The following is a 27,888-nucleotide window of genomic DNA, read 5'->3' on the forward strand; positions in this document are numbered from 1 at the left end:
TTGCCCCACTCGTTTTTGTGCCATTCTGCCCTCTGCCCCACTCGTTGTTGTGCCCTTGTGCCCCTTGCCCCACTCATTTTTGTGCCATTCTGCCCTCTGCCACACTCGTTGTTGTGCCCTTGTGCCCCTTGCCCCACTCGTTTTGGTGCCATTCTGCCCTCTGCCCCACTCGTTGCTCTGCCCTTCTGCCCTTTGCCCCACTCTGTGACCTTCTGCCCTCTGCCCCACTCCTGTTTTATTTTAGAATGGCGCCGGTAAGCTGCCAGCGCCATTCTAAAATAGTTACTAAGTTAGCTTCATCAGGAAGCACTAATAGATAAAATAAAGCAGGTGCTCGAGCACCTGCATTTTATCTATTAGTGCTTCCTGTTGAAGCTAACTTAGTAACTATTTTAGAATGGTGCTGGCAGCTTGCCAGCGTCGTTCTAAAATAGTTACAAGCTTGAAGCTTGAACTTTTGCCCCCCGGATCCGTTCCGCTCGCGGATTCGCGGATTTTCGGCAAATTCGCGGGAATTCGCGGATCGAGAATTTGCCGAAAATCCGCAAAATCCGCGAGCGGAACGGATTTTGCGCCCATACTTAATGTTGAGCTGATGCCGAGATTCGAACATAGCTCCCCAGCTCTAAAGTTCGCGATTCTAGAACTTGTGGCGGGAGGTGTGCCTAAAAGTGTTCGTCATGCTGGCGATCAATGAGAGAGACCTGTGCATTTTTCAAATAGGTGGTGAAAAAATATGAGTATGTTGCTGGAGATGTGGGCCGCCGTGCCACGAATGTACATACCGGGGGAGGGTACTTACGAAAGTACCAGGACTCCGCAATGCCATTATAACGCATGGCATTATATTTTATATGCTTTTACCACGCATACATTTACCTAAGTATGGGTATAGGAGAATATGTTTTGGGGTGTTTGGGTATTTTAAGGGTTCAGATATAGTTTTGGGTTATGGGGTACAGGGGTAGTTTTAAGGTTTAGGGATAGGTATGGGTTTTAGGGTACAGGGGTATTTTTAGGGTTCAGGGGTAGGTTTGGGTTTTGAGGTACCGGGGTATTTATAGGGTTCAGGGCCAGGTTTGAGTTTTGGGGTACAGGGGTATTTTTAGGGTTTAGGGATAGGTTTGGGTTTTGGAGTACATGGTATATTTATAGGGTTAAGATGGGTTATTATTTAAGGGTGTTGGGGTATTTTAAGGAGTAAGGGTGGGTTATGATTATGGAGTGCAGGGGTATTTAAAGGGAGCAGGGTGGACACCCGGAGCTGGAATGTACAGAACCTGGAAGAAAAAACAATGAAATATTGGGCACAACGCTCTCTTTTTTTTCCGTAATCCCGCGCCCCGCCCATGCCCACGCCCCCAGCACATGCCCACAGCACACAATATGATCCATGGCATGAAGGGCGGAACGTACCATACGCCCCCAGCGTTTGTCACGCCCCCAGCACACGCCCACAGCACAACGCGGACACGCCCACAAGGGACTACTTTGGTGGCACGGTTCTTTTACCTTTTAAATGTATATGGTGGTAGTCTGCATAGCCCATGTCCTTCTGCTGCAACTGCTGTGGTTCCTGAGATTACCCGCCTCAAAGGTTTGGGCTCTCTCTTTATTATATTAGTATGGATGTAAAGCCAAACCCCCAATACGCATGGCCAACCGCCCCTTGCCCGCAACCAATCTCTTGCTACCCACAGTCTTCAGCCATGTGCAGCGGTGGAGTCAGCGACAGGTCCCAGTGCCCAATCTCCCTGTAGACAGCAATCCCTGTGCTGTCTTCAGCAGTGCACGGCCGTAGGTTGGCCACAGGGTCAGGTCACTGGGATCTCCTTACCCAGGGCATTTTTATTTAAAGGTGGCAGGGGTTACACTGTTGATTGTGCTGTGCTTACCCTATGCACTTACCCTGCATAGTCAGCTAGCTGCCCCTTCCACATGCCATCTGTTGTCTGAGCCCAGTGCATTTGCCTCTGTGTATGCTCCAGCCCCCTTCTTTTAGCCAACATTGTCCGTTGTGCTGCCACTAACCCTCCCGCTTTCCATATTTGTTCTGTTGTGCTGCCACCACCCCTCTGACCTTCTCTGAGTGGTCAGCATGCTGTCATTGCACCTGATCACCTTCCAGCTTTCCTCCATGTATGTCCCCTATCCCCTCCCTCCTGCCCTACATGGTGCATTGTCCTTTCACTGCCATTGATGGTTTGCTATGTTGCCACAACCTCTCTCATCTGTTCTGCATGGTTCTTTTGCCACCCTTTTCACTCTCTTCCCGCACTCCATAGTCCATTGTTCTGCCCCTGCCCCTCCCACCTGAACTGCATGATTCTTTAAAATTAAATTAAATTCTGATTTTTAAAGTGCACTTCTACCCGTGGGTTTCAAGGTGCTGACAGGGTGGTTCCAAGTAGAGAATAACTACAGCCCTAGGGAAGCAGGAGAGGTGGAAAAGCATAAAGAACTACTGGTTGAATAATCAAGTTTTAAGGACTTTCTGTAACGTGTAAAGATTTTTTTAAGTTTTGAGTGTTAGTGGTATCATATTCCAGAGTTTGGTAGTGGCCACTGCAAAACTCTTGCCACCCAGGTAGATCTTTTAAACTTGGGAACAACCAAGTTAGCCTGGGAGGTCAACCTTAATGATCTGGCAAGCATGTGATGATGGAAAAGTTGCCTAAGTGAAGCTGGGCCTTCAGAGACGAGGGGGCAGATTTACAATTACTGGCGCATCCCTGCATATCAGCAGGGATGCACCAGTAATTGTGTGCCGCAGCTCCGCCAACCCGGATGCACCACATTTACAATGTGGCGCACCATGGGGCAAAACGGCACAGAAGCGTCAGGCATCTGTGCCATAAAAGCAACGCATTGCTGGTGTTCGCGTAGCAAGCGCGACGCAGCTCCAGCAATGCTCTGGGGGGCCCTATCTTGTGAATGCTGCGTCAATCCTTACGCCTGCTTCAGGCAGGCGCAGTGTTTTGACGCAGCATCGGCCCCAAAGTGACTGAGTGAAATCTTGTAGATTTCACTCAGCCACTTTTAGGAGGCGTTCCTACGTCGGAATGCCCCCTCCTGTGCAGGAACGCCTCCTACTGGCACAGGGCTTTACAACCTGACGCATCTCCCAGATGCATCACGTTGTAAATACCCCGCACCATGGTGCATCTTTTGCACCGCTGCTGCGTGACAAAAGTGGTGCAACGGTGGCATAAAACAGGCACAAGGGGCTTGTAAATCTGCCCCAACGTCCTTAAGGCTACACTCAGGGACTTGAACATAACCCTCTTTTTGACCGGGAGCCAGTAGAGTAGGGTGAGAGACTTGAACACGACTGATATTTTGAAATTCCCCAGAGCAGTCTGGTGGCCGCATTTTGGACCATTTGTAGTTTATCCCGGGCTTTGGTATGAGCAGTCAGGAAGAACTCATTTCTGTAATCTATTTTAGAATAAATCAGTGTTGTGATCACTGCTTTGCGTAGGTCCAGAGGGATACAATGGAGGTTATGGCATTGGCATGACCAACAAAAGAAAGTTTTTCATCAAACTGTACTCCCAGGTTTTTCACCTTTGTCGCGGGGATAGGGAGGGTACCCAATTCTTGAGCCCACCTGCAAGGGGACCAAAAGGATGGTTGCTTGCCAAAGAGTAGCACCTGTCAGAGTACAGTTTCAGACAATTGTTGGACATCCACCTCCAAATCTGTACCATGCAGCAGTCTCTGTGTGTCGTCAGCATCGGAGACAACCGAGAAACCAAGGTTTTTGATTAGAGGAGCCAAAGGTGTAATGTACAGATTAACCCCTTGGACGCTCATGACGAGCTCAGCTCGTCATGGAGTGCCCATTCATTTCAATGGAATTTACATGAAGAGCCTGCAAGTGCCTTAGCATCCAAGTGGTTAAGAAGGGTGGAACTCAATGCGGAGCCTTGTGGAACGCCACAGGGAAGGGTGAAAGATGTAGATCTCTGACCCTTACATTCCACATACTGTAGTCTGTCAGTGAGAAATGAGTTGAGGAGTTTAAGAGCAGTAACTCTACCTCCGGCTGATAAGGAGTTGATGGGTAACAGTATCGATTGCTGCCAAAAGGTCTAACAATATTAGAGCAGCGTTCCCTCCTTTGTCTAAAGTTGTTCTGACATATTCTGGGGCTGTGATCAGGGCTGTCTCAGTGCTATGTTGGCTTCTAAAGGCAAACTGAGAGGGATCCAGTAAGTTGTGAGCCTGCATGAATAGAGAGAGCACAATATTTATAGCTTTCTCTACCAGTTTGGCCGGGAAGGGAAGTGAGATTGGCCTGTGATTGTTGGGATTATCAGCATCCAGATATATATTTTTTTAAATGAAGAGGATTGATGCAACTTTCCAATTTTTAGGGAAATATTCTGATTGGAGCATTAGATTAAAGATCTCCGGGAGATGTTCAGGAACTACGAATGAAGCTAGATGTATAACTCTCGGCGGACATGGATCAAAAGGTGACCCTGATTTATTTTGCCTAAACCAGTTGGATACTTAGTCTATTGTAAGAGGGGAGAAAGCTGAGAGCATGGAATTAATGGATTGGGAAGGTGTTAATATTTCGGTCCCAGGAATAGTGGCTTCCCTGATAACCTTTCCTGCCTTGAAACCACTGCCCTCAATTGAGTGGGCTTGTTGTTACCCCCTGCTGCCAGTGGGTTGCCATTCGAACCCAGCCCCCCAGTGCTTGGGCTTGAGGTTAAGGCATTAAAGATCACTTTGTCCTGACCCTCTTGCATGATCAGCATGGGCAGCGTGATGCTTCCTCTTTTGCTCCCACCTGCCCCCTGTTGTGCAACTCCAAGCTCCTCCTCCCTCCCTCCCTCTCCTCAGTGTACCAATGAGCAACCAGAGCATTAACCTTCTGAATGGTATCATGATGGCAATCAAGCATGCCATTCCTTTGTCATAAATACAGGATATTAGCCCTGTAGTTCTTCATTAAATCACTCTGGTAAATTGCTGATCACCGGGGAATTAATTGGGTGGCTGCTGCTGGTATTGAAAGTACATGTTTTATTCTGCATCTCAGAATAATTTAATGAAATGGATGAGGAAGATCTTTGAGAACTCATACAAAATCCATTCTAAATCTGCTTTCTGTAGCACTAACCTTAATTTCTATGACAAAACAAACCGCTCCCCCCAATTTTGTACATTTCTAAAAGAAATGTTTTATCCTTTTCAGCGCCTATGACGAGGTCAGCTCGTCATGAGCCACGGCGCTCCGGTGCTCATGACGAGCTGAGCTCGTCATGACCGCGCCCGTTCCGTGGAACGCTCACACGCTGGGCTGATTCCCCTGTGGTGCTGAACATTCCATTGGAACAGGCGCGGTCATGACGAGCTCAGCTCATCATGAGCACCGGAGCGCCGTGGCTCATGACGAGCTGACCTCGTCATGAGCATGGGGGTGCTGTATGCGCCCCCAGCACAGTGGGGGAATCCCTCCAGCGGCGAAGGGGTTAAGTTTTACAGCTTTTATTCATTCAAGATTGTTTCGGGTCGGTTATACTTTTGTCATAAGTAAGACTGTCTCTGTCCTCTGCATGGAGAAGACACAGCGGTCCTCATACTCCTTGATCTCTCTGCAGCATTTGACACAGTCTTCCACCCCATCATCATCCAAAGCCTAAATGACATGGGAATCCAAAAACACACTCGGAAGGATCTGCTCCTCCCTGAGCGGAAGGGCTCAGTCAGCCAACCTCGCACCGTACACCTCGGACACCAGCAAACTCATATGCAGAGTTATTCAAGGATCCTCCTTGAGCCCTACCCTTTTCAATTCATACATGGTCCCTCTAGCCAGCATCTTCCATTATTATGACATCATCAATGTCTTCTCCTATGCCAATGATACGCATCTCATTCTCACCCTCAAAGACAAGACACCCAGAACCTGGATCAAGTACAATGCCCACTGGATAAACATTATGGGCCATATGTATAATGTTTCCATGCAACACAGCAAGATAAGGTCAAGAAATACTGATATTGGAGAGAATAATTATTGTTTGCTCGGTTTCTCCTTCGCCATCTTCTGAAAATGTTTTTTGCTGCAGAGGGATTGCAGAATTACTACATGGCTTCCAACTCAAAGACTGATTCTGTTAGCGTTCTATGCCTCAGCCCCTTTTTGATTTTTCCAGATTTGATTGTGCCTGCACGAATCTCGCGCGGAGCACATCAACTTTTGTTCGACTGAGAGGAGCAGTCTCTTGTTTTCGCAACTGTCATTCTGTCAGGAATTTCAGTCATTCTCTTTTTTGTTTGACCTATTCTTGTAGGCTGGTTTGCACAATGAGGAGTAGTCTCCTCTTTTATCCACAGTTATTTCCTGTGAGAGCATGTCAAGTGTTTTGAGTGCCAGCACAAGAAGAGCATCCTGAGGGCAATAAATGGTCAGTTTTCTAGTGGACTGTCAGAAAATTCTGAACTACATAATTTCAAGTCTCAAGTAAGGCTTTTCTAAACATTTTCTCTGACACAGTAATTGCATGAGGAAAAAATATGAAGCAAGACTAAGACAAGACATAAAGGCACATTTGGAAAAGTATCCTGAAATATTCTTCATCTTCATCTGCCAAAAGGTCACTATCCTACACAGGTCTCTACCTACTCTTCTCACTGATGAGTCCTCCATGTGGCTCAGGCATTGACAGAATGAGTCAATAGTCTGACTTATCCTCTTTCTAAAATGCATGTGGATGTGTGTGTGTGTGTGTGTGTGTGTGTGTGAGTGTGTGTGTGTGTGTGTGTGTGTGCGTGTGTGGGTGTGTGTGCGTGTGCGTGTGTGTGTGTGTGTGTGTGTGTGTGTGTGTGTGAACAGAGTACTTCTGATAGACCTAGCACTGGAAGTTCAGCAGAGCTATCTTCTAACCTGCTCTTCTTCCTCTCAGCTGATGTGTTTGAGCCCCAGGTACCCCCAGATGTAATTCACCCCTAGCAGAAGGTAAAATAGAAATGAGATGTGAGTCCCTAAACAGGTGTGCATCTTATCTCATCAATCTCTTGTGCTCTGATTGATTAGGTGCTTCACCATGTAAAGCATGTAAACCTGTCCATCACAAACGGTGACAGAGTGTACTTTGATGTGAATGGAGATGCCCTGAGTACCTATGACATCCTCAATGTACAGATCCCCACCGCGGGTGACTTCAGACTGGTGAAGGTGGGCAGCTTTGACCCAGCAAAGGATGAGGCTGTCACTGTCAACACAGACGCCATTTTATGGGCAGAGAACAACAAGGTGAGCAGTCAATGAGTTCACAAATGTGTTGTTTAAAGTCATGTCATGCATATTGCTGTTCCTGAATCATAAAGATTGGTCCATCAGTAGGTCTAACTTGTTTTGTTTTACTGACTTGCCCCTGACTTACTCCTGAATTTAAGGAGTGCTGCTGAATTTCAGGAGTGCTGCTAGAGTAATTCAGAGAAAAAGCTGCATGCATTTGATTCAGAGTGTAGGAACTTATTGTACCAATGCAAGCAACCTATTTCAAACAAGCATTGGCAAAAACCAATCTTACTGATGCTAAACAGGAACACAAAGTATAAAAAATATAAAAAATAATGAGCAGGGATCTAGAGCAATCGGAAGAGAAGGACAACACTGAAAGGCTCCCGTGAGTCTTAAAAGACACATGATATACAAAGCAGTATGCACAAAAGTAGTCCCCTCATGTGAACACCCTACGCATGCTCCGCAAGATCTTCCGATGGATCCCGACCGAAACCAGGAAGACGGTCACCCAGGCACTCGTCACCAGCCGACTGGACTACGGAAACACCCTCTACGCCGGAACCACAGCCAAGCTACAGGGGAGACTCCAACGCATCCAGAAGGACTCCGCCCGACTCATCTTGGACATCCCCCGACGCAGCCACATCTCCGGCCACCTGAGGGACCTGCACTGGCTCCCCGTCAACAAACACAACACTCCTGAGGCGGAAGCCGGGAGCAGATCTAATTTTAAAATTGTAGAGTGTCACTTTTGATTGTATTCTCATTTAAAACTTACCTTTATTTGAGCACTTGCTGCATTGACAACCCTCCCTGGCTAAACGCTGCACAGCGGATCTTAACGCTGAGAGCAGACCTTGGAGCAAAACAAACATCCTTGAGCGCCATTGCCGGCGTGCACCGAGGCCACGCCCCTGCAAGGCCACGCCCCCTCTAGGCCACGCCCCGCACCAATATATTGGCGTTGACTACTAGCGCTTGCTTAGAAACAGTACTCCTGAGGCGGAAGCCGGGAGCAGATCTAATTTTAAAATTGTAGAGTGTCACTTTTGATTGTATTCTCGTTTAAAACGTACCTTTATTTGAGCACTTGTTGCATTGACAACCCTCCCTGGCTAAAGGCTGCACAGCGGATCCTAACGCTGAGAGCAGACCTTGGAGCAAAACAAGGATCCTCGGACGCCATCGCCGGCGTGCACCGAGGCCACGCCCCTCTAGGCCACGCCCCCGCACCAATATATAGGCGTTGACTACTAGCGCTTGCTTAGAAACAGTACTCCTGAGGCGGAAGCCGGGAGCAGATCTAATTTTAAAATTGTAGAGTGTCACTTTTGATTGTATTCTCGTTTAAAACTTACTGTTATTTGAGCACTTGCTGCATCGACAACCCTCCCTGGCTAAACGCTGCACAGCGGATCCTAACGCTGAGAGCAGACCTTGGAGCAAAACAAACATCCTCGGACGCCATCGCCGGCGTGCACCGAGGCCACGCCCCCTCGATGCCACGCTCCCTCTAGGCCACTCCCCCCGCACCAATATATAGGCGTTGACTACTAGCGCTTGCTTAGAAACAGTACTCCTGAGGCGGAAGCCGGGAGCAGATCTAATTTTAAAATTGTAGAGTGTCACTTTTGATTGTATTCTCGTTTAAAACTTACCTTTATTTGAGCACTTGCTGCATTGACAACCCTCCCTGGCTAAACGCTGCACAGCGGATCCTAACGCTGAGAGCAGACCTTGGAGCAAAACAAACATCCTCGAGCGCCATCGCCGGCGTGCACCGAGGCCACGCCCCTCAAGGCCACGCCCCCTCTAGGCCACGCCCCCGCACCAATATATAGGCGTTGACTACTAGCGCTTGCTTAGAAACAGTACTCCTGAGGCGGAAGCCGGGAGCAGATCTAATTTTAAAATTGTAGAGTGTCACTTTTGATTGTATTCTCGTTTAAAACGTACCTTTATTTGAGCACTTGTTGCATTGACAACCCTCCCTGGCTAAACGCTGCACAGCGGATCCTAACGCTGAGAGCAGACCTTGGAGCAAAACAAACATCCTCGGACGCCATCACCGGCGTGCACCGAGGCCACGCCCCCTCGAGGCCACGCTCCCTCTAGGCCACTCCCCCCGCACCAATATATAGGCGTTGACTACTAGCGCTTGCTTAGAAACAGTACTCCTGAGGCGGAAGCCGGGAGCAGATCTAATTTTAAAATTGTAGAGTGTCACTTTTGATTGTATTCTCGTTTAAAACTTACCTTTATTTGAGCACTTGTTGCATTGACAACCCTCCCTGGCTAAACGCTGCACAGCGGATCCTAACGCTGAGAGCAGACCTTGGAGCAAAACAAACATCCTCGGACGCCATCGCCGGCATGCACCGAGGCCACGCCCCCTCGAGGCCACACCCCCTCCCCGAACTTCCTCTACACCAATAAATATGTGCCTCTGGAGGAAGCGCAGCGGGCGCGCCGGCAGCGCGCCGAAGGCGCGCCTAAGGCAAGCCCGTCTGCGCCCGTCCGCGACAGGCCGGACCAGGGGCCACAACCCCTGTTTCCCCAATTAGTGATGTATTAGGTAAATCTGCTCTGGTATACTCCCGCGAAGAGTTGCTCAATCTCAATACTCCCAGTCCATCACATCATCCTCACTGTGCTATAGTAAGTCCTTTAGACACCATGGGCCCTTTTAGCTGTCTGAATTGTAGATGGAACAGTAATAACACGGAGTGTCTTATATCTGAAATAACTCTCACTCAGGATTTCTCTTGCATCTATGTTAATGCTAGGTCCCTTCCAAAACATTCTATTGAAATATGGGATATGCTACAGGAGATTAAACCTGACTTTGCTTTTATCAGGGAGACCTGGCTTAGTGAGCACAATACCCCTGATATCACGGCTGCACTACCCAGTGGGTATAAAATTATCAATTTAAATCGATCAATTAAGAGGGGTGGTGGAGTGGCTATGATTTTTAAAGACACTTTTACCTGTCGTCAAGAAACAGTTACGCAACTAGGCAAGCATGAAGTCCTGATCTTCTCCATCTCTATCAATATGCAGGCGATCCTTGGAGGTGCAATTATTTATAATCCCCCTAGTAGTACGATTGATTTTAGCACTCAACTCCTGGAACAAATTCTTCCTGTTTGTCTTAAACATAAAAACATTATAGTCCTTGGTGACTTCAATGTTCATTTTGACCTTCATGACAATCCCCTAACTAAACGCCTTGCAACCGATATGGAAATCATGCAACTGACACAGAAAATAGCATACCCCACACATAGAGCAGGGCATATGCTAGATCTTATCTTCACTAATATACCTAATATTATCATTACAAATATAACCCCTTTGACTTGGACGAATCACTATAGGATCGAATTTAATTTGAACCTACCTATAAAGAATAAAAGACCTTTCGTTCAGTCGACAAATTCCACAAAATGTTGGAAAAAATTCTCTGTGGAAAAATTTAAAGAAGACTTTGATTATAATTTTAGTCCTGGAACTTCCAGTGAGGAAGAAATTCGTCAATTGCTTAGCAACATTGAGATGGATGATTGGATCATTGTTCACTATCCCGTACTATAGATCGACCTAAACGAAAAATCCCAGAGAAATGGTACGGCTCAGATATAAAAGCTGTAAAAAGAAAATGTACCACATTGGAACACAAATGGAGACTAAGTAAAACGCTCAAAGACAGAGCCACTTATAAACATCAGCTGAAAGTATATAACACAGCTATACGCAAAGCAAAGAAAGACTATTTTTCCCAAATACTAGACAACAAAAACTCCTCGAAGGAGCTTTTTAAAATAGTAAAAGAACTCTGTAACCCACCGTGTCTCACCTCAAACTTGACTCCCTCACATGAAAACTGCTCCAAAATTAGTTATTTTTTTTGTGAAAAAATTGATAAAATCTATGCTTCCTTTGTAAATAATAGCCAGGACCATGTAGAGTATCATGTTGATTCTACTCTGCAGGCCAGCTGCTCTACTTTTGGCCCTTTTTCTGAAGAAGAAGTTAGCAAAGCTATGTTAGAAATCAAATCAGGATCACCATGGGATGTCTGTCCACACTATATCTTCTCCCAGCTTACACCCGTAATATATCCAGCAGTTACAAAAGTTCTTAATCTTTCCTTGGACCAAGCTGAATTCCCAGAAGTCTGGAAAAATGCAGCTGTAATACCACTATTAAAAAAAGCTGGCGCGGACATAAACGATCCAGCCAATTACCGTCCCATCTCACAGCTTCCCTATCTATCAAAGGTTTTAGAACGATTGGTAACTAAACAGTTGTCAAGCTTTCTGGAAACCAATAATCTGCTGGATGTCTCTCAGACTGGTTTTAGATCGAATAACAGTACTGAGACAACACTCCTGGCTGTGATGGACGATATTCGAATGCAGATTGATAAAGGCAAATCAGTCTCCCTGATATTACTTGATTTATCAGCGGCGTTTGATACCGTTTCCCACAAACTGCTAATAAATATGCTAGGTGCTAAAGGAATTCATGGTAAAGCCCTGAACTGGCTGGAGTCTTTTCTATCGAATAGATCCCAGTCCATCTGTTTAGGAAACTTTACCTCCACTCCTCGGAAGATCAAATATGGGGTGCCACAGGGAGCAACATTGAACCCAACATTGTTCAATGTTTATGTTTCTTCATTGACATCTATAGGCAATAAATGGGGTATCAATATCTGCTCTTATGCTGATGATACTCAGTTGATGGTAACCCTCAATGGTGAAGAGGACGCCAAAAACAGGTTACATAACTGCCTGTCAGAGCTATCTAACTGGATGCATGGGCACTACCTGAAATTAAATGCTGACAAGTCAGAAATTCTTTTATTCGGCGGATCCAAACAGCTTTGGGACAGCTCTTGGTGGCCAAATACTTTAGGTACTCCACCAAACCCAACCCTGACCGCTAGAAACCTGGGAAGCCATATGGACACCACTTTATCTATGAAGCATCATGTTACCACAATCTGTGGCAAAGGATTCGCCATACTAAAAATGCTGAAACGTGTTTTTCCCTGGATTCCGATGGAATGTAGACAGATTTTAGTTCAATCTTTACTGACTAGTAGGTTGGACTATGGCAACTCGCTGTTTGTTGGTATGGCGGATTATTTATTTTCAAAACTACAGCTGGTCCAGAACGCGGCAGCCAAAGCTGTCTGTGATAAGAAAAAGTACGATTCTGCTACAAACTGCCTGAGAACGTTACATTGGCTGCCTATGAGGCAAAGAGCAGTATTTAAAATGTTGTGCATTGCTCATAAAACTTTGCATAATACTGGCCCCTACATCTTGCGGAACAGAATCAAGCTCTATGCCCCAGTTCGGAATTTACGTTCACAAGCCACAGCTAAAGCAGTCACCACACAAATAAAACTATCCAGGATGGGCGGGCGTGCCTTTTCGCACCTTGCCGCTAAGTGTTGGAATGACTTGCCTATCGATCTTCGATGTACTGATTGTTACCTCACTTTCAGGAAAAAACTAAAAACTGCATTATTCCCTAAATAGAATATATAGTAGTCCTTGGTAATTTGTTTATGGTTTACTGTTTAAATTTAGCGCCGTGATATCCTTGTTGGATGAGTGTCGCGCTTTAGAAGTACATATAATAATAACAATAACAACAAGAGGATCACGTTCAGGCTCCTCACCCACGCACACAAGTCTCTTCACGACCTGGACCCCAAGTACCTCAACGACCGCCTGACCTTCTACACGCCCACCCGCCAGCTACGATCTACTAGCCTCGCCCTGCCGCTGTACCACGCATCCGAAGAGCCACCGCCGGAGGCAGATCCTTCTCCTACCTGGCGGCCAAGACACGGAACTCCCTCCCCATCCACCTTCGGCTGACCCAAGACCATCTTGCCTTCAGGAGACAACTCAAGACCTGGCTGTTCGAGCAGTATCCGACCCCTTCCCCCAAGCGCCTTGAGACCCTCCCGGGTGAGTAGCGCGCTATACAAGTGTTATGATTGATTGATTGATTGATTGAACTATGTATGGCTAAAACACATCCAATAAAGAAACCTTATAAAAGAGCTGTAGTTCAGGGGTGAAACAAAAACAGAATAAGAAGTAAAGCAGTGAATGCAAAGCACAACATTATAACAGGTAAAAAAGACATCCAGGGAACGAGCATAAAATAAATGGGAAAGTATGCAATACAATGCTGTCTGCATCGGACAGGAAATGCTAACTTTATGGCTCATAGTCTGATGCCTACAGTTTTAATACAAGGCTGGAGGCTCCTATTGTGCATTATTTTCTTGTGTTACTTTGAGAAGCAGCAAAGATAAAGAAACTACTTTCCCTATGAGACACAGGGAAAATAACCATGGAGTGACATCATTATGATAATAACCAATGAACCATGACCGATAGTAATGTTGGACCTGACCGCAAGCAACAAGCCCTGTTTTCTTGCTGCTCTCAGTCAAGATAAGTACTCGGCATTGTTGTTCTCGTAATTCTTAGGCCTTAACTCAATGTCTTTCTTAATGTTCATTTTACAATAATGTGTTTTTCTATGCCCTCAATCATGTTGCGCTGTCCATGCGTTGTCATTGAGTTTTCAGTTTCTCCCGTTTCATTTCTCCTAAACCATTTACCTCTGCCAGGCTTTCATAGTATATTGGTCACGTCCCTGGTGGCTTTCATTGCCTGAAAAATATGTGGCACTCAGGGCTTTGACACTCCTCTCTGCCCGCCTTTCTTACGGTGAGTTGCATCTGAGGAAGACATATTTGCATCTTCTCTCACACTACTGCCAACCCCCTTCTCTATCACTCTCTGTGTTTTTCCTTCAGATGCCTGTTACAAAGATGAATGCTGAGTAGACCAGGTGATGTTGAATAAGATCTCTACTTTATTCTTAAGATCTCTTCATAGTTACTGGTGACCAGATGTAAGTTAGATCCTTTAAAGTGCCCCACCAGGAGCAAGCTCTCCACTGCTCAGCTCATCCACACCAACTGCTTCACTCTTCCAATACAAACACAATCAACATTCCATCTGACCTCATCATAGGCTGAGCAGCAAGGAGAGAACTACTGTAGGGAGAGTGCATTAAGTAAAGGTACATTACAACAATGGCCCTAATAGTTTGGATTCTATTTTTGTTAACCACCAAGCAGCAAACATTGACTTTCATGTCTTTCTGCTGACTAATTAAGTTTAAAGAAATTAATTTTGTATTTGACTACAACAAGTTATAACATAATAATAAACTATTTAAATATTTTTTATCCACTATTCAGTTTTGGTTGGAGAGCATTTACAATTATTTGTTTATTTATATGGTCTACCTCCAATCCTTTTATTTACCAGATAACCATACTTTAATGTAATGATACTTTATTTTATAATAACACACATTTGTAGAATATGTCACAAAATTTGCATTTGAGTGAGGATGAGGATAAAGAATATTTTAGGGACAATCTAAATGATGTCAATAAAAGAAAAGCCCAGCAAGCTGTCACTGATTCTAAGGTAGATGTTACTAAACTCTTGAAGCCTTTATGCAAACAATGTTTTGCCAAGGGATGAATCTGGCCGTAAAAGGGGCAAAAAATAGCCACCTGTAAGTCCATGCTAAGCAGAAATGTCCCTCTTCAATCTTCTGGTCCTCACCCCCAAGCAGTTTCTAAATTAGTGACTATATATTAACCTTCCCAATTGATGTAAAACATCTGGGGCCTCATTTATGAAAAGTGGCGCATCGCTGCATAAAAACAGCGATGCGTCACTTTTCATTTCCCCTCCTTGCAATACCAATGATGCGTCATATTTACAGTATGGCGCATCATGTGACAAGGAGTTACAGATATGTCAGTATTTTTGACGTATATGTAGGCACAAAAGTGGCGCATTGCTGGAGTGTGTCACAAAAGTGTCGGAACTCCAGCAATGTGTCCTTTCACATGGGGCAAGCCCCATGTGAAAGGGCCTGCGTCAGTCTTACCCCTGCTGTAAGGCAGGCATAAGAAATTTACGCATTTGAGTGCTAGAAGTGGCGCAGTGAAACCTCATAGATTTCACTGCGTCACTTCTACAACCCTTCCTTGCATCAATACGCCCCCCTTGCATACATTATACCTGGCGCAGGTATTATGTGGCGCAGGAGTTTACAAAGTGACGCATCTACCTAGATGCATCACTTTGTAAATATGGCGCAACAAGGCGCATTTTTTACGCCACTGATGCATCACAAAAAGTGACGCACCGGCGGCGTAAAAGTGACGCACAGCCTCATAAATGAGGCCCCTGAAGTTTACAGATGATGATGAGAATTATTTTGATAATCAGAGTAATGATGATAAAGACCTATATTTTTTCTGGCAAGGACCTCCAGATTAGGGGTATAATTCACCCAATGACTCGAGTCAGTATCCCAAGAAATTGAGGAAACTCTGAATGTTCTTGCCCCACCCTAGCAAGCAAACAACATCCCAGCCACACCTGTCCTGGACTCTAATACGCTCCTCTTGTTCACTATGTTTGGTATAGACACTAAAAAGGGGTTCACAGAGCCTGGTCTAATTGTCATAATAGGGTTCTAGTTTTAGCACGGCCCTCAACTTAAATCTTGGACTTGGATGAAGAGGCAAGAGCTGAAGCCTCCCAGGTGAACCTGGAAATACTACCAAATTAGGCACAAATGGCAATATCCATGTTAGGAAATGCACATGGAGCCATCTTGCAATAAAGGAGTAAAAGGCTCCTATTTAAATATTGACTCAAAATGTGGCCGTCTTTCCTCAAAGGAAGAGGATCAAAAAGCAAAAGGCTTATAATAAGTGACTCGTTGATCAAATACGTGGCAAATGTTGCTTCTATCAAATTTTCTTCAAAGCGGATCTTTGATCCTATTGTTTTGTTCAGGGTGTGAAAAGTTAGGACTTGCTTTGCTGTCCAGTTTCTCTTGTGAGAGGTTGTTATTGTTGAGGTTCCTTTGGCTAGGTCCAGATATTTAAACTCCAGTTCTACACTCAATGAGGAGAGGTTTCCGGAACAGGGGTCATCAAAAGAGAGGGGTCCAAAATACAGGTAACAAATTTACATTCTCACCATCATCCTATGATCGGACAATTGAAAACATTCTTTGAGCATGGGAAACAAATCACTGGAGATCCTTGGGTTCTTTGAACATTTTGCATAGACCTCTATAAATTCACCTATCAACTAAGTCTTTCACATCCCCTCATTGTTCTTGAAGAACAAACAGTGAGCCCTTCCAATTCACTTTATTTTATTTTATTTTTTTAGACTCATTAATTTGTTGAAACTCACTACATAGTCCTGCATGCCAACACAACATTACATGCTACTCATTAATCCCATTTGCCTATGTTTTTTTATTCTTCCCTATAGTGTAACTACACGGGGTCCCTCCCATATTCTTGTCAGTTTTAACATTGTAGTTGATGGAACTAGGTGAGTTTGTTTTTATCGGCACAGAATGATTGCGCGCAATGGATATCCAGTGGACTTCTGTCTATCAAAGTGCGATTTCCTGCAATTGTTTTTAGGTGAATTATCGCATTCTTGAACGGTGAGTTCTGGAATGAACGTTAAAATAATATTGTATACCGATTGGGTCAACATATGGCTCCAAGGTCGAACATGTGTGCCTTGGGAAATGAGAGTTATGAGAGGGAACTTCGAGTGTCGGAGCACAAAGATCCGAGAGGTACCCCAGCACGAGTAATTTTATCCCATTCTCTTTGTGCTTTCCCCTACAGATAATCAAAAGTGAGTTACTTAGGGCCACCCTCCTCTTGCAAGTAACAGATTCCAGGGACCCCGTACCCAAGTCCAGAGGGTAACACTTTTTGGGATCCGAAGGGTCCAGAGGAATGCTGGTGTGACCCAACACAGTGGGCACTTTCAACATGGCCAAAACGTGTTGATGCTTTAGCAGTAAAGAGGAGTGAAGGAAAACTTTAACATCTCCTATCACCACCATAATTCACATTTTTAGATCTAGCCGGTGGGTCCAGGAATAAATTGTCGAGAAGAAACACCACTGAGCTAGTTTTAACTTTCACTGCACTTTTCTTTCGGTATAATCTTTTATGTTTTTATTATCTTCCCCTCCCTTTGCTCCACCCCAGGCGTTGGTCTGTGCAGGGGCGTATTTAAACAATCCCGATGATGAAGCATATCACAGTTTTGTGAGTGAGGGCAATATTTTTTCACAAAGCATGTGCTACTTTTGGATTATCATTCCCTACTCCGCGGTGTGTGTTAAAGCTAAATCGATGCTCTACTCACATTTCTTCAGTTTTTAAGTGTCAACTGGTCATTAATTACCTTTTTGTAATTATGTTTTCTTGTGTAATTATATATGTAACTTTATGAATGATGGATCTCCCCTCTATTGGCGTCCTTATGATGTCACAACTGCCCAGTTATATGACCCCCCTGACAGTCACATACCCAACCGGAATGGAACATTTTGCTGCACACAGAGAAAGAGAAAAACACCTCACAGGATTGTTTTTGTGCAGGAAGCTGTCCTTTCCTGAACAAAAACAATTCTGCATGCAACACAGGCACCCTTGCTCCATGGTGCAAGCATGCCTATGTTGGTGCTAAGTTGCCAAAATGGCGGCAGCGCAAGGGAAACATACAGAAATGTACATGTATTTATATAGCGCAAATCACCAACACAGTATCTAAGCGCTTGCTTAGGGAACCCGTCCTGGTATTCCCCTGTGAGATACCCCGGCAGGGTGTCCACAAGGTGAAAGCCAGGCATCCCACCGTGAGGGGCCGTAGTGGAGATTAAGCAAGCTATTGCCCAGAGTCGCAGAGTGTGACCCCATGAGTCGAGTAGGCACCGGAACGAGAATTGTCGAGTCCATGGAATTTTGAGCCCGAGACCCACTGAGGCAGGGAATCGAACCCTGGTCCACGGCCGATCTCAGCTTCTGGGTCTGCCGCCTCTAACCACTGAGCCACGCTTCTCCACTAGAAATGCACTGTATTGCTTTCACTTTGGAGTAGGGCAGCATAGCAAGGAGCTAACATCCCATAAAAGAGGCCCTCATGGCCCAATCTATGAGTAATGATGTAGTAATGGATGCAAACACACCCATTGCGACTTGGAGTGGCTGAAAACTGGTTTTGGTGACAGGAATGTTTTTTATAAGTGAGTAGGTGGGACACCCACTCTTTAAAGAGTAACATTAATGCTTAGTCTGTCTCTTCTTCATATTCTCTGAGGCTCAAGGATCAATACTCTCTGTGTGCTCTTTGTGCAGCTTCCACGCTCTGTCTGTAATGAAATGTGTCTGCCTGGACATAGAAAGGCGATGAGAGAAGGGAGGCCTGCCTGCTGCTTTGAGTGCATTTCCTGTTCCCAAGGAGAGGTCACAAATCAGGGTGAGTTTTGGCATACAATTCACCTTTTGAGAAACATATTAAAAAATATAGATTATAGAGTTGAATGAGATTGAACCTACATGCTGTAATGGTTTATGTTTGGAATACATTACAATGTATAGAAATGTGTGTGCATTAACATAAATAAGTATATGTGGGTGATTTATTCTATCACCCACATGTTTTTTATTTAACACAATCTCTTGAACATATTATTTTTCACGACTCAGTTCTACTATGAATTGAAAGACCATCAGCAGTGAGAGCTGAGGACCATGGTGTGTTGCGAAGGGGCTGGATATGCGAAGCTGGCTCTGTGTCAGTGAGGCCGACACAGGATAAGGACAGGCCATGTGCCCAGAAGGTGTTGCACTCTGAGACGGCCATAGGCAGCTGGTTCAGTAGCGCAAGCATAGCATAAGGTCTGCATCCAGAGGCAGTGAAGTAAGAGACTCATGCACCTCTCTTGGACTGCAGAACGGGGTTGGGTGTGCAGGAGGTTGGACACGTTAACGTGTGCCAACCCTCTATGGACAGCAATGTGAGGTGAACCTTAGATTGGCTGCACTGCATGGTCAAAAGGCAGGACCTTGCCATAGGGCATGCTTCCTTATAGCCCCTGGTGAACATGGTCATAGACCTTGCACAGCAGGGACTGGTCATGTGAGAGGTTGGGCATTCATTCCAAACCATATTCCTGATGCCTTATGAGAGGTTGAGTGCACTCATTGGCCAAAGGCCAGTCTTTTCAGCCAATGTTTGTGAAGCACAACTGAAAGTGTTTGCCACAGGGTTGGGGGCCCAGTAGAATGTGCCCAATGACAAGCATGGCCAAAGTATACAGTATATTTATGTATTAATGAATGCAAGGGATTTTATAGAACGTTCGGCTACTCAGAGAGTGTACCGGCGCTAGGAGTGTGGTACGCACCAATACATGGAAGAACCCCTGTTTTAAGCCTCCTCTGAAGGAAGCATCCAGAAGTCCAAAGCAAGCTGGTTCCAAGCTTTGGCCGCTAAGAACAAAAATGCTTTGCCAACCCTCCTCAAATGCTTACTGCAAGGGACAGCCAATATGGCTGCGGATGCCGTCCACAAGACTCTGGAAGGACAGTGGATGTGGAGAAGTGTGGCTCACTGGTTAGAGGAGGCAGACCCTGAAGCAGAGGTCAGACCTGGGACCAGGGTTCAATTCCCGACGCGGCAGGGTCTTGAGCCCAAATGTCCACGGACTTGATAATTCTCGCTTCGGTGCCTACTCGAATCACGGGTTCACACACTGCAACTCTGGGCAATAGCTTGCTTAATCTCCACTACAGCCCCCCCCGCAGCGGGATGCCTGGCTTTCACCTTGGGGATGCCCAGTACGGGGGTATCTCACAGGGAAAAAGCCAGGACGGGTTCCCAAAGCAAGCGCCTTGAGACCTTGAGGTGACATTTGACATGACAGTAAGGGAGGAACATATCGTCAAGAGAACCTGGGCTAAGAATGAAACAATGCCTAATGGACCAGAAATGGAGGCCGATTCACAGAACTAACTTACGACAAAATCCTAAAGTTACTCATTTTGGTATTCACAGAAGGCATTTCGTTGTCCTAAGTTAGTATTTTGTCTTAAGTTACGATTTTGTCCTAAATTAGGATTTTTTCTTAAATTAGCATTTTGTCTTAAGTTAGAATTTTGTCTTAAGACAAACTTAAGTTAAGCTTCAGTTTAACTTAAGACAAAATCCTAACTAAAGAAAAAATCCTAATTTAGGACAAAATCCAATGCCAAATACATACAAGTGTCAGACATGCATTGACTCACTGCAGAGGCCCGTTGTGTTTAGCAGCAGTACTGTAAGCAATTACAGGGGTGATTGGCCAGAAGTGTTTGACCTTCTGCAGGAGACCCTGGTGTGTTGTTTGTCCTGCGAGGGCTGCCTTCATGAGTATATGGCACACAGACCGCTGTGTGTGAACGTGCCACCCCCTTTTGTACCGCTTTGTTCGCCATAAGTTGGCAGGGTATGCTCAGACGTGAGTCCCTTGCTCACTTTGCCACTGGATTCAAGCAAGCCTGGCTGAAGACGGCTGGAATGCCAGAAACCGGTCCTAGGAAGCTTGTTTCTGGTCCAGGGAAGGCATGGCTTGGCAGTAAGGGCTGGACTGTTCCCATGAGGCACAGGGTCAGACTGATTTGCATATGGCCATGTCTGAACTGGGGTGGCAGAGTGGGCTAAAGAACGGTGATGGATTAAACCCAGATCATTTGACTGGGCATGAGTGTTTGATTGGTTCAGATGCTCCGTCCAGCACCACCCCCTTTTGTACCGATTTGTTTGCCATAAGTTGGCAGGGTATGCTCAGACGTGAGTCCCTTGCTCACTTTGCCACTGAATTCAAGCAAGCCTGGCTGAAGACAGCTCGAATGCCAGAAACCGGTCCTAGGAAGCTTGAATCCGGTCCAGGGAAGGCATGGCTTGGCAGTTCGGGCTGGACTGTTCCCATGAGGCACAAGGTCAGATTGATTTGCATATGCCCATGTCTGAACTGGGGTGGCAGAGTGGGCTAAAGAACGGTGATGGGTTAAACCCAGATCTTTTGACTGGGTGTGAGTGTTTGATTGGTTCAGATGCTCTGGCCATCACCACCCCCTTTTGTACCGCTTTGTTTGCCATAAGTTGGCAGGGTATGCTCAGACGTGAGTCCCTTGCTCACTTTGCCACTGAATTCAAGCAAGCCTGGCTGAAGACGGCTGGAATGCCAGAACCCGGTCCTAGGAAGCTTGTATCCGGTCCAGGAAAGGCATGGCTTGGCAGTTCGGGCTGGACTGTTCCCATGAGGCACAGGGTCAGACTGATTTGCATATGGCCATGTCTGAACTGGGGTGGCAGAGTGGGCTAAAGAACGGTGATGGATTAAACCCAGATCTTTTGACTGGGCGTGAGTGTTTGATTTTTTCAGATGCTCCGTCCATCACCACCCCCTTTTGTACCGCTTTGTTTGCCATAAGTTGGCAGGGTATGTTCAGACTTGAGTCCCTTGCTCATTTTGCCACTGAATTCAAGCAAGCCTGTCTGAAGACAGCTGGAATGCCAGAAACCGATCCTAGGAAGCTTGTATCCGGTCCAGGGAAGGCATGGCTTGGCAGTTCGGGCTGGACTGTTCCCATTGAGGCACAAGGTCAGATTGATTTGCATATGGCCCTGTCTGAACTGTGATGGCAGAGTGGGCTAAAGAACGGTGATGGATTAAACCCAGATCTTTTGACTGGATGTGAGTGTTTGATTGGTTCAGATGCTCCGTCCATCACCACCCCCTTTTGTACCGCTATTTGCATGGTGCACATAGCGCATCAAAGCCTCACGTTGTGGCTCTGGCTTCGGGCTCTCGTGTCTACACAGAAACTCTGTACACACACATAATACCCGACCCTCACCTCCTATTTACGGTTCCATAATTCACAAGGGCCCCAGGACCGGTGACTGCGGTTTGCTCTATTGCTGTGTCCGCAGAACTGCCGGGCCATCCCACGGACCTGGTGTGGTGTGCCACAGACCCAAAAACGTGTGACGTTGGTTTGTACTAGTGCAGTGGCAGCAGAACTGCTGGGACACCCCACAGACCTGGTGTAGCATTGCATGTGGGCCCAGAATCAGTGTGATTGGATGTATCTCATTTTCACGCATGCTTTTACAACGCATGCCTTTACCACGCAACTTTTACAACGCAAATCGTTACAACAACTTGCGTTGGGGGTGCTGGATAGTGAATAGTTTAATTTACTATTCCAACTCCAGTCCCCGTGGATAGTAGGGAAGGTTTTGGATAGTAAATTAACTATTCCCTATCCTAGAGCGCCCCCCCGAGCAAGTCGTTGTAACGACTTGCGTTGTAAAAGTTGCGTGGTAAAGGTACTGCGTTGTAAAAGTTGCGTTGTAAACGCTATTTCCCATGTGATTCCAGCTGCACTAGTTCAGGTGCAGTTAGGACAACCCACAGGTCTGGTGTGGTGTGGCATGGGCCCCAGGACTGGTGTGATTTCGGCTTGCACTAGTGCTGTTACCGGAGAACCACAGAGACACCCCAAAGACCTGGTGTGCATGCGCAGCCAGCTTGACTCACTGGTAGGGGTCGTGGGGGAAGGGGGAGGGGTTTAAAATTTAACATTTAAAAAAATTTACCTTACCAGGTCAGAGGGTCCTGTGCCGCCACAGATTCTGGCCGAGTCCGGTCCCGCATTTTCCCAACAGGAAGCAGCCATAGGAAGCCTCCCTACCCTAAGCCAATCACAGCGCTGCAATAGCAGCGTTGTGATTGGTGTGGATGGCGCCCAGCCGGGTGCCTGTAGGAAGACCATTTTCTCTATGTAGGCTGCATGCAGCTTACATTGAGAAAAGGCAGAGAGTGCCCCAGTGAGGGCCCACAGCATTGGGCAACCACTCCTCCCCGACCCGCCCACCGACCCACCCCCAACAATGCATGCCCTTCTGCTTTCTCTTTAAAATACCACTTTTTGTTCCTGCTTCTCGCACTGCAAGAAAGCAGTGGGGTGACGCCCCTCCACCCTAATGGAGGAGCTGCCCCTAGTGACGGGATGAAACCATGATTGACTAGGATGCAGCAACATACCCTATTCTAAATAATCTGAGAGTTGGATATTTACCCGTTTTTCCAGCATTTAACCTGGCAACAAAGAGATGAACCTGCAGTTGCCAAAGATGTTTGGATCTATAGAGGGCTTCTTAAGCAAGATACCAAGCAGCTGGCATAATGCAATGCTGGAAGGTAAATATTGAAAACTCTATTGATTAACTCATCTGCAACTGCTAGCATTTCAGGAGGGCAGGAGTCAAGCGTGGAACCAGATCTGCAATTCATAACTGCCTCAGTGGATTGCTCCAGGAAAATTAGTCTGAACTAAGCAAAATGACTGTCAATATAATCCTGTCGCACAAGAGGCAGAGCCACCTTTGACATAGGAAGAATCGTTTAAATATCACATATCTTAGCCCCTGCAAGTCCTAGTGCAGGCTTTTGGGAGAAAAAAGGATTTAGCGACCTGAAGAATAAAACAAAAACTACTGGCAGCTACATAATTTATTTCCTCAAAATATATGATCTGTTCCCATTTGATTGAGACGTGAATAGTCCTAATGGCAGATTTATATCCAATTTTACTCTCCTTGGAGTAGCCTCTATTCCAAGTTTTTTTCTAATTTGTTACATACTCTCCTTTCGGCAGCCAGAGAAGAGGCGAACCAAGGGTGGACACCCCTCACTGCCTCTCTTACTTTAACTGCTGTGGGAATACAGCCTCAGCTGCCCAGCCTATCCAAGAAGTAATTGTCTCTTTTGTGTCCTCCCCAACCAGGGAGAATGTAAATGACCACACCTTGAGGTGCAGCTGGCACACACAAGCAGTTTACTGACCTGGGAAAACTCTCAGGGAGAGCAATATTGATTCTTCAGGGCATGCATCCCCTACTCGTCGCCATTTGTCACATCCTCCATACCCCGGGAGCATGTAAATGACCACGCCACACACAGAGCTAAGTAGTCTTTATTCTTCAGCATGCAGCATCATAACTTTATTGATCACTCTCAAATACCTCCCAACAGATTAGGCACTTTCTAAGGGGTCCACCGAGGACCACAAGGGTCCTGCTGCACATGATCATGAAATTACAGCCTCCACGCGTAAATCTATATTATTATAAAAGGGAGGGAAGGTTTTAGCTAAGAGCTTAGACCAATCAGTGGCCTGAACTTTATCCCACTCACTGAAGAATATCTGTGCAAACTGCCCTTATTCGGAAGGGACCCTATACGAGACACCAGTGGCACGCTAAAAATGCCCGCCATTTACTGAACATATCACGATGGGCCCGATTGGACTCCCAATACTAGACGTATAAGAAAGAGAGACGCTATTGGGGATACACCACATTGCCTTGACTATATTCTTGTGATACAGATGACAAATATTGAAGACTGTTGTACAATTTATCACAAACTTGAAAGTAACACCAACTATGAGAAGGACTAGGAAACACGTTTTGTTTAATGTCCTCCTTGTCTGGTGTATCCCTGCCCAAGCGACGCAAGCTTTACCCATCACATTTCAATTGACTTTAGAGCCCTGAAGAAGTCACGTGTGTGACGAAACGCGTTGGCAGCTAGCAATTTCCTGAAATCTTAAGTCTTTCGAATAAAAGTTTTTCTAATACGACTTTGAAGATCTGGACTTCGCCTCTTTTTGGAAAGCGTTTGTGTTATATATTTGAAAAATACGATTGCGTTACTTTTGCAACAATCACAATTTGTATATAATTGCCCGTGTGCGGGTCACTGTATTTCTTAAGTGTATGTGATGATCTGTATCATCATTTAGAGGGCGTTTAGGGGTCACGCCCTCGACCTATATGCACAGGGTTTGAGAAATTTGACAACAGACTATACACAGGGAAATAGTGTGCAGGTAGAAAATAGCTCTGATCCCAGTCCTGTTGTGCTGTTGGTGGTCACTAAAAGAACTTTCTATGACCTTAAGTTTTACAATTTGCCCTCGTCCATTTTCTGACATCAATATGTGATCAATAATTGAAGATTGTCTATGACCATCATAAGTTGATACCAGGGCTTGTCCTTAAACATTAAAAAATATGTCCTTCAACAGAAGACTGCTCTAGCAACTCTAGATTGATTGTTTCTCCATACAAATTATGTGAAAAATGGGGATAGGTTTACCATGTCCATCCCTATAACTGTAATTCTTCCAATCCAGAATACCACATTTCTTACAATTAAATTCACCAGCCCAAACAAAAAAACAATCTCAACTAATGTGATTTGTAAATGTCAATAACACCTTCTCTAAGGTCATTGCTGCCTTATTTCTCAAATTATCTAAAATATTAATATAAAAATGTATCATTAGTATACACTGATTATAAATAGTTTGAAATCTCAAAAATTAAAAAAATTGCGAATTAGTACAAACCTTTTTTAAACACAGGGGAGATGTAACTGAAGCCAAGGCAGCAAGTCCTCCTTTAGCCCTTCCATTCCGAGATGGAGTAGCAACCGTAGAGAAGCCATCAATATAGAAGTCATCAGTGTGCCAGGTTTCTTGTAGCAAAATGATTAGTCAATGTTTGATAGATTCAAGCCGCCCTTTGTCATTCATCTTGTTTTTTATGCTGCATATATTCCATGTTGCGACAGTCATGTTTGTATATGGTAATGACTTATTTGATTGAATGATTTGGTCTTGTATAGGTTTTCCATTGTTATTTTTGCCTTGATCAACAATACTTGTGGGATCTGTATCCTTTTGTAGTCAATCAAGGTCACTGCATCTTCTCAGGGGGAAGAATGTGTTGGTCAGTGGGAGGGGAGTATGCCGATAAACTAGGATAGGCCCATTATAAGAATAGGTGAATTGCTCTGTGCCAGGTTTACCCCAATGGAACTGCGATGACAATGCTTTATCTGTCATTTGGGCTTGGCATCAACTTACTCTTCACCCTCATTTTTTTAACTTTCTCAACTCTCATATACATTGTTTCTCTCGCCTCCATGCAACCTTATTCCCTTTCCAGAAATATTCTGAATGTTTTGTATATATTTATCAGTGGAAATCCAACCATGCTATACATCTATCTGTTAGGACAGATTTTGTCGCCACTTTTGAAAAATAAGGCAGCATAAATGATCATAACAATTCAATTTAAAATACTGTGATGTTGTTAAATGTTTGATGATATAGAATTCTGGAATTTGTGCTAATTCCATTATTATCTTTCGAAGCAACATATCATAAACAGGAATGTATACCAGCAAAAGATTGTTAAAGATGTTTTACATTGAAAATATAAAAGTACCCAATAACTTCAGTCATCCTTTCATATAAAAGACATTTTGATAAATGTTAATGTTCCTTAATGATTTTATTTCTTGTTATTAATGAAACATAAGCTGCTAGAAAAGCCAATTTAACCTCTTTTCTCATTTAGATACAAATGAATGTATGCAGTGCCCTGATGACCAGTGGTCTAATGAGAAACGTGATCAATGCATCCAAAAAGAGACTGAGTTCCTCTCATTTAAAGAGCCTTTGGGACAGATGCTCTCTATCTGTGCGGCTATCTTGACCTTCCTTGCTGCTTCCATCCTTTGTGTCTTCATAAATAACCGAGAGTCTCCCATTGTCAAAGCCAACAACCGAGGACTCAGCTACCTGCTCCTCCTATCCCTCATGTTCTGCTTTCTCTGCTCCTTTATATTTATTGAGGATCCCGGGACGCTCACTTGCATGCTGCGACAAACAGTCTTTGGTGTAATATTTTCACTGAGTGTCTCCTCTGTCCTAGCAAAAACCATAATTGTTGTCATTGCGTTCAAGACAATAAATCCCTGTAGCCCTGCAAGGAAATGGCTTGGATCAAAGACACCGTGCTGTGTAGTCTTCATCAGTTCTATAATACAAGGTCTAATCTGTGTTCTTTGGCTCATGAAATCTCCTCCATTTCCAGAACTCAACATGAAGTCTTACAATGAGAAGATAATCTTTGAGTGTAATGAAGGAGACACCATCTTCTTCTACTGCATGCTGGGATACATGGGCCTCCTGGCCACTGTCAGCTTTATAGTGGCCTTCCTTGCAAGGAATCTCCCTGGAAGCTTCAACGAGGCTAAGCTGATCACCTTCAGTATGGTGGTGTTTGTCAGTGTGTGGATTTCTTTCATCCCAGCATACCTGAGCACACGTGGGAAGTACATGGTAGCCGTGGAGGTGTTTGCAATCCTATGCTCCAGTGCTGGACTGCTGGGGTGTATATTCTTTCCTAAGTGTTATATTATACTGCTGAGGCCAGACAAAAACACCAAAAAATATTTAGTTGGAAAAGCTCATTTTAAAAACAAATAGGCATTTTCCATAGCAACATATTGGTTATGTACACTGTATAAAAGACATGGGCTTGAAGGTCATTAAAGAAGAAGTATTCTCAAATTGCCATCTTAAGAAAGATATCTGTGGTCGGAAGCTTGTGGCTAAGTCCAATATACAGTCCATTTCAATAAATGTATATCTCTACTCCTTGTCTTTTCTGTAATCAAAAGTACCATCATGAAACCTTCAGCCATTAGACCACTCTTGGTTGAATACTCAATCTGCTTATTCTCCACCC

The 27,888-nt window shown here is 45.0% G+C and overlaps 1 protein-coding gene across 1 annotated transcript in view; it reads left to right on the forward strand.

The window, feature by feature from the left end:
* The window catches only part of LOC144774125 (extracellular calcium-sensing receptor-like), a 67,401-nt gene extending 39,775 nt beyond the window's left edge, over window positions 1–27,626 (forward strand). Inside the window, 3 exon segments of the mRNA XM_078659149.1 lie at window positions 7,058–7,291; window positions 18,588–18,708; window positions 26,713–27,626. Coding sequence (XP_078515275.1) covers window positions 7,058–7,291; window positions 18,588–18,708; window positions 26,713–27,626 — 1,269 coding nt within the window.
* Window positions 27,627–27,888: the final 262 nt, after the last annotated feature.

Source organism: Lissotriton helveticus, chromosome 8, assembly GCF_964261635.1.
Source record: "Lissotriton helveticus chromosome 8, aLisHel1.1, whole genome shotgun sequence".
Taxonomy (NCBI): Eukaryota; Metazoa; Chordata; class Amphibia; order Caudata; family Salamandridae; genus Lissotriton; species Lissotriton helveticus.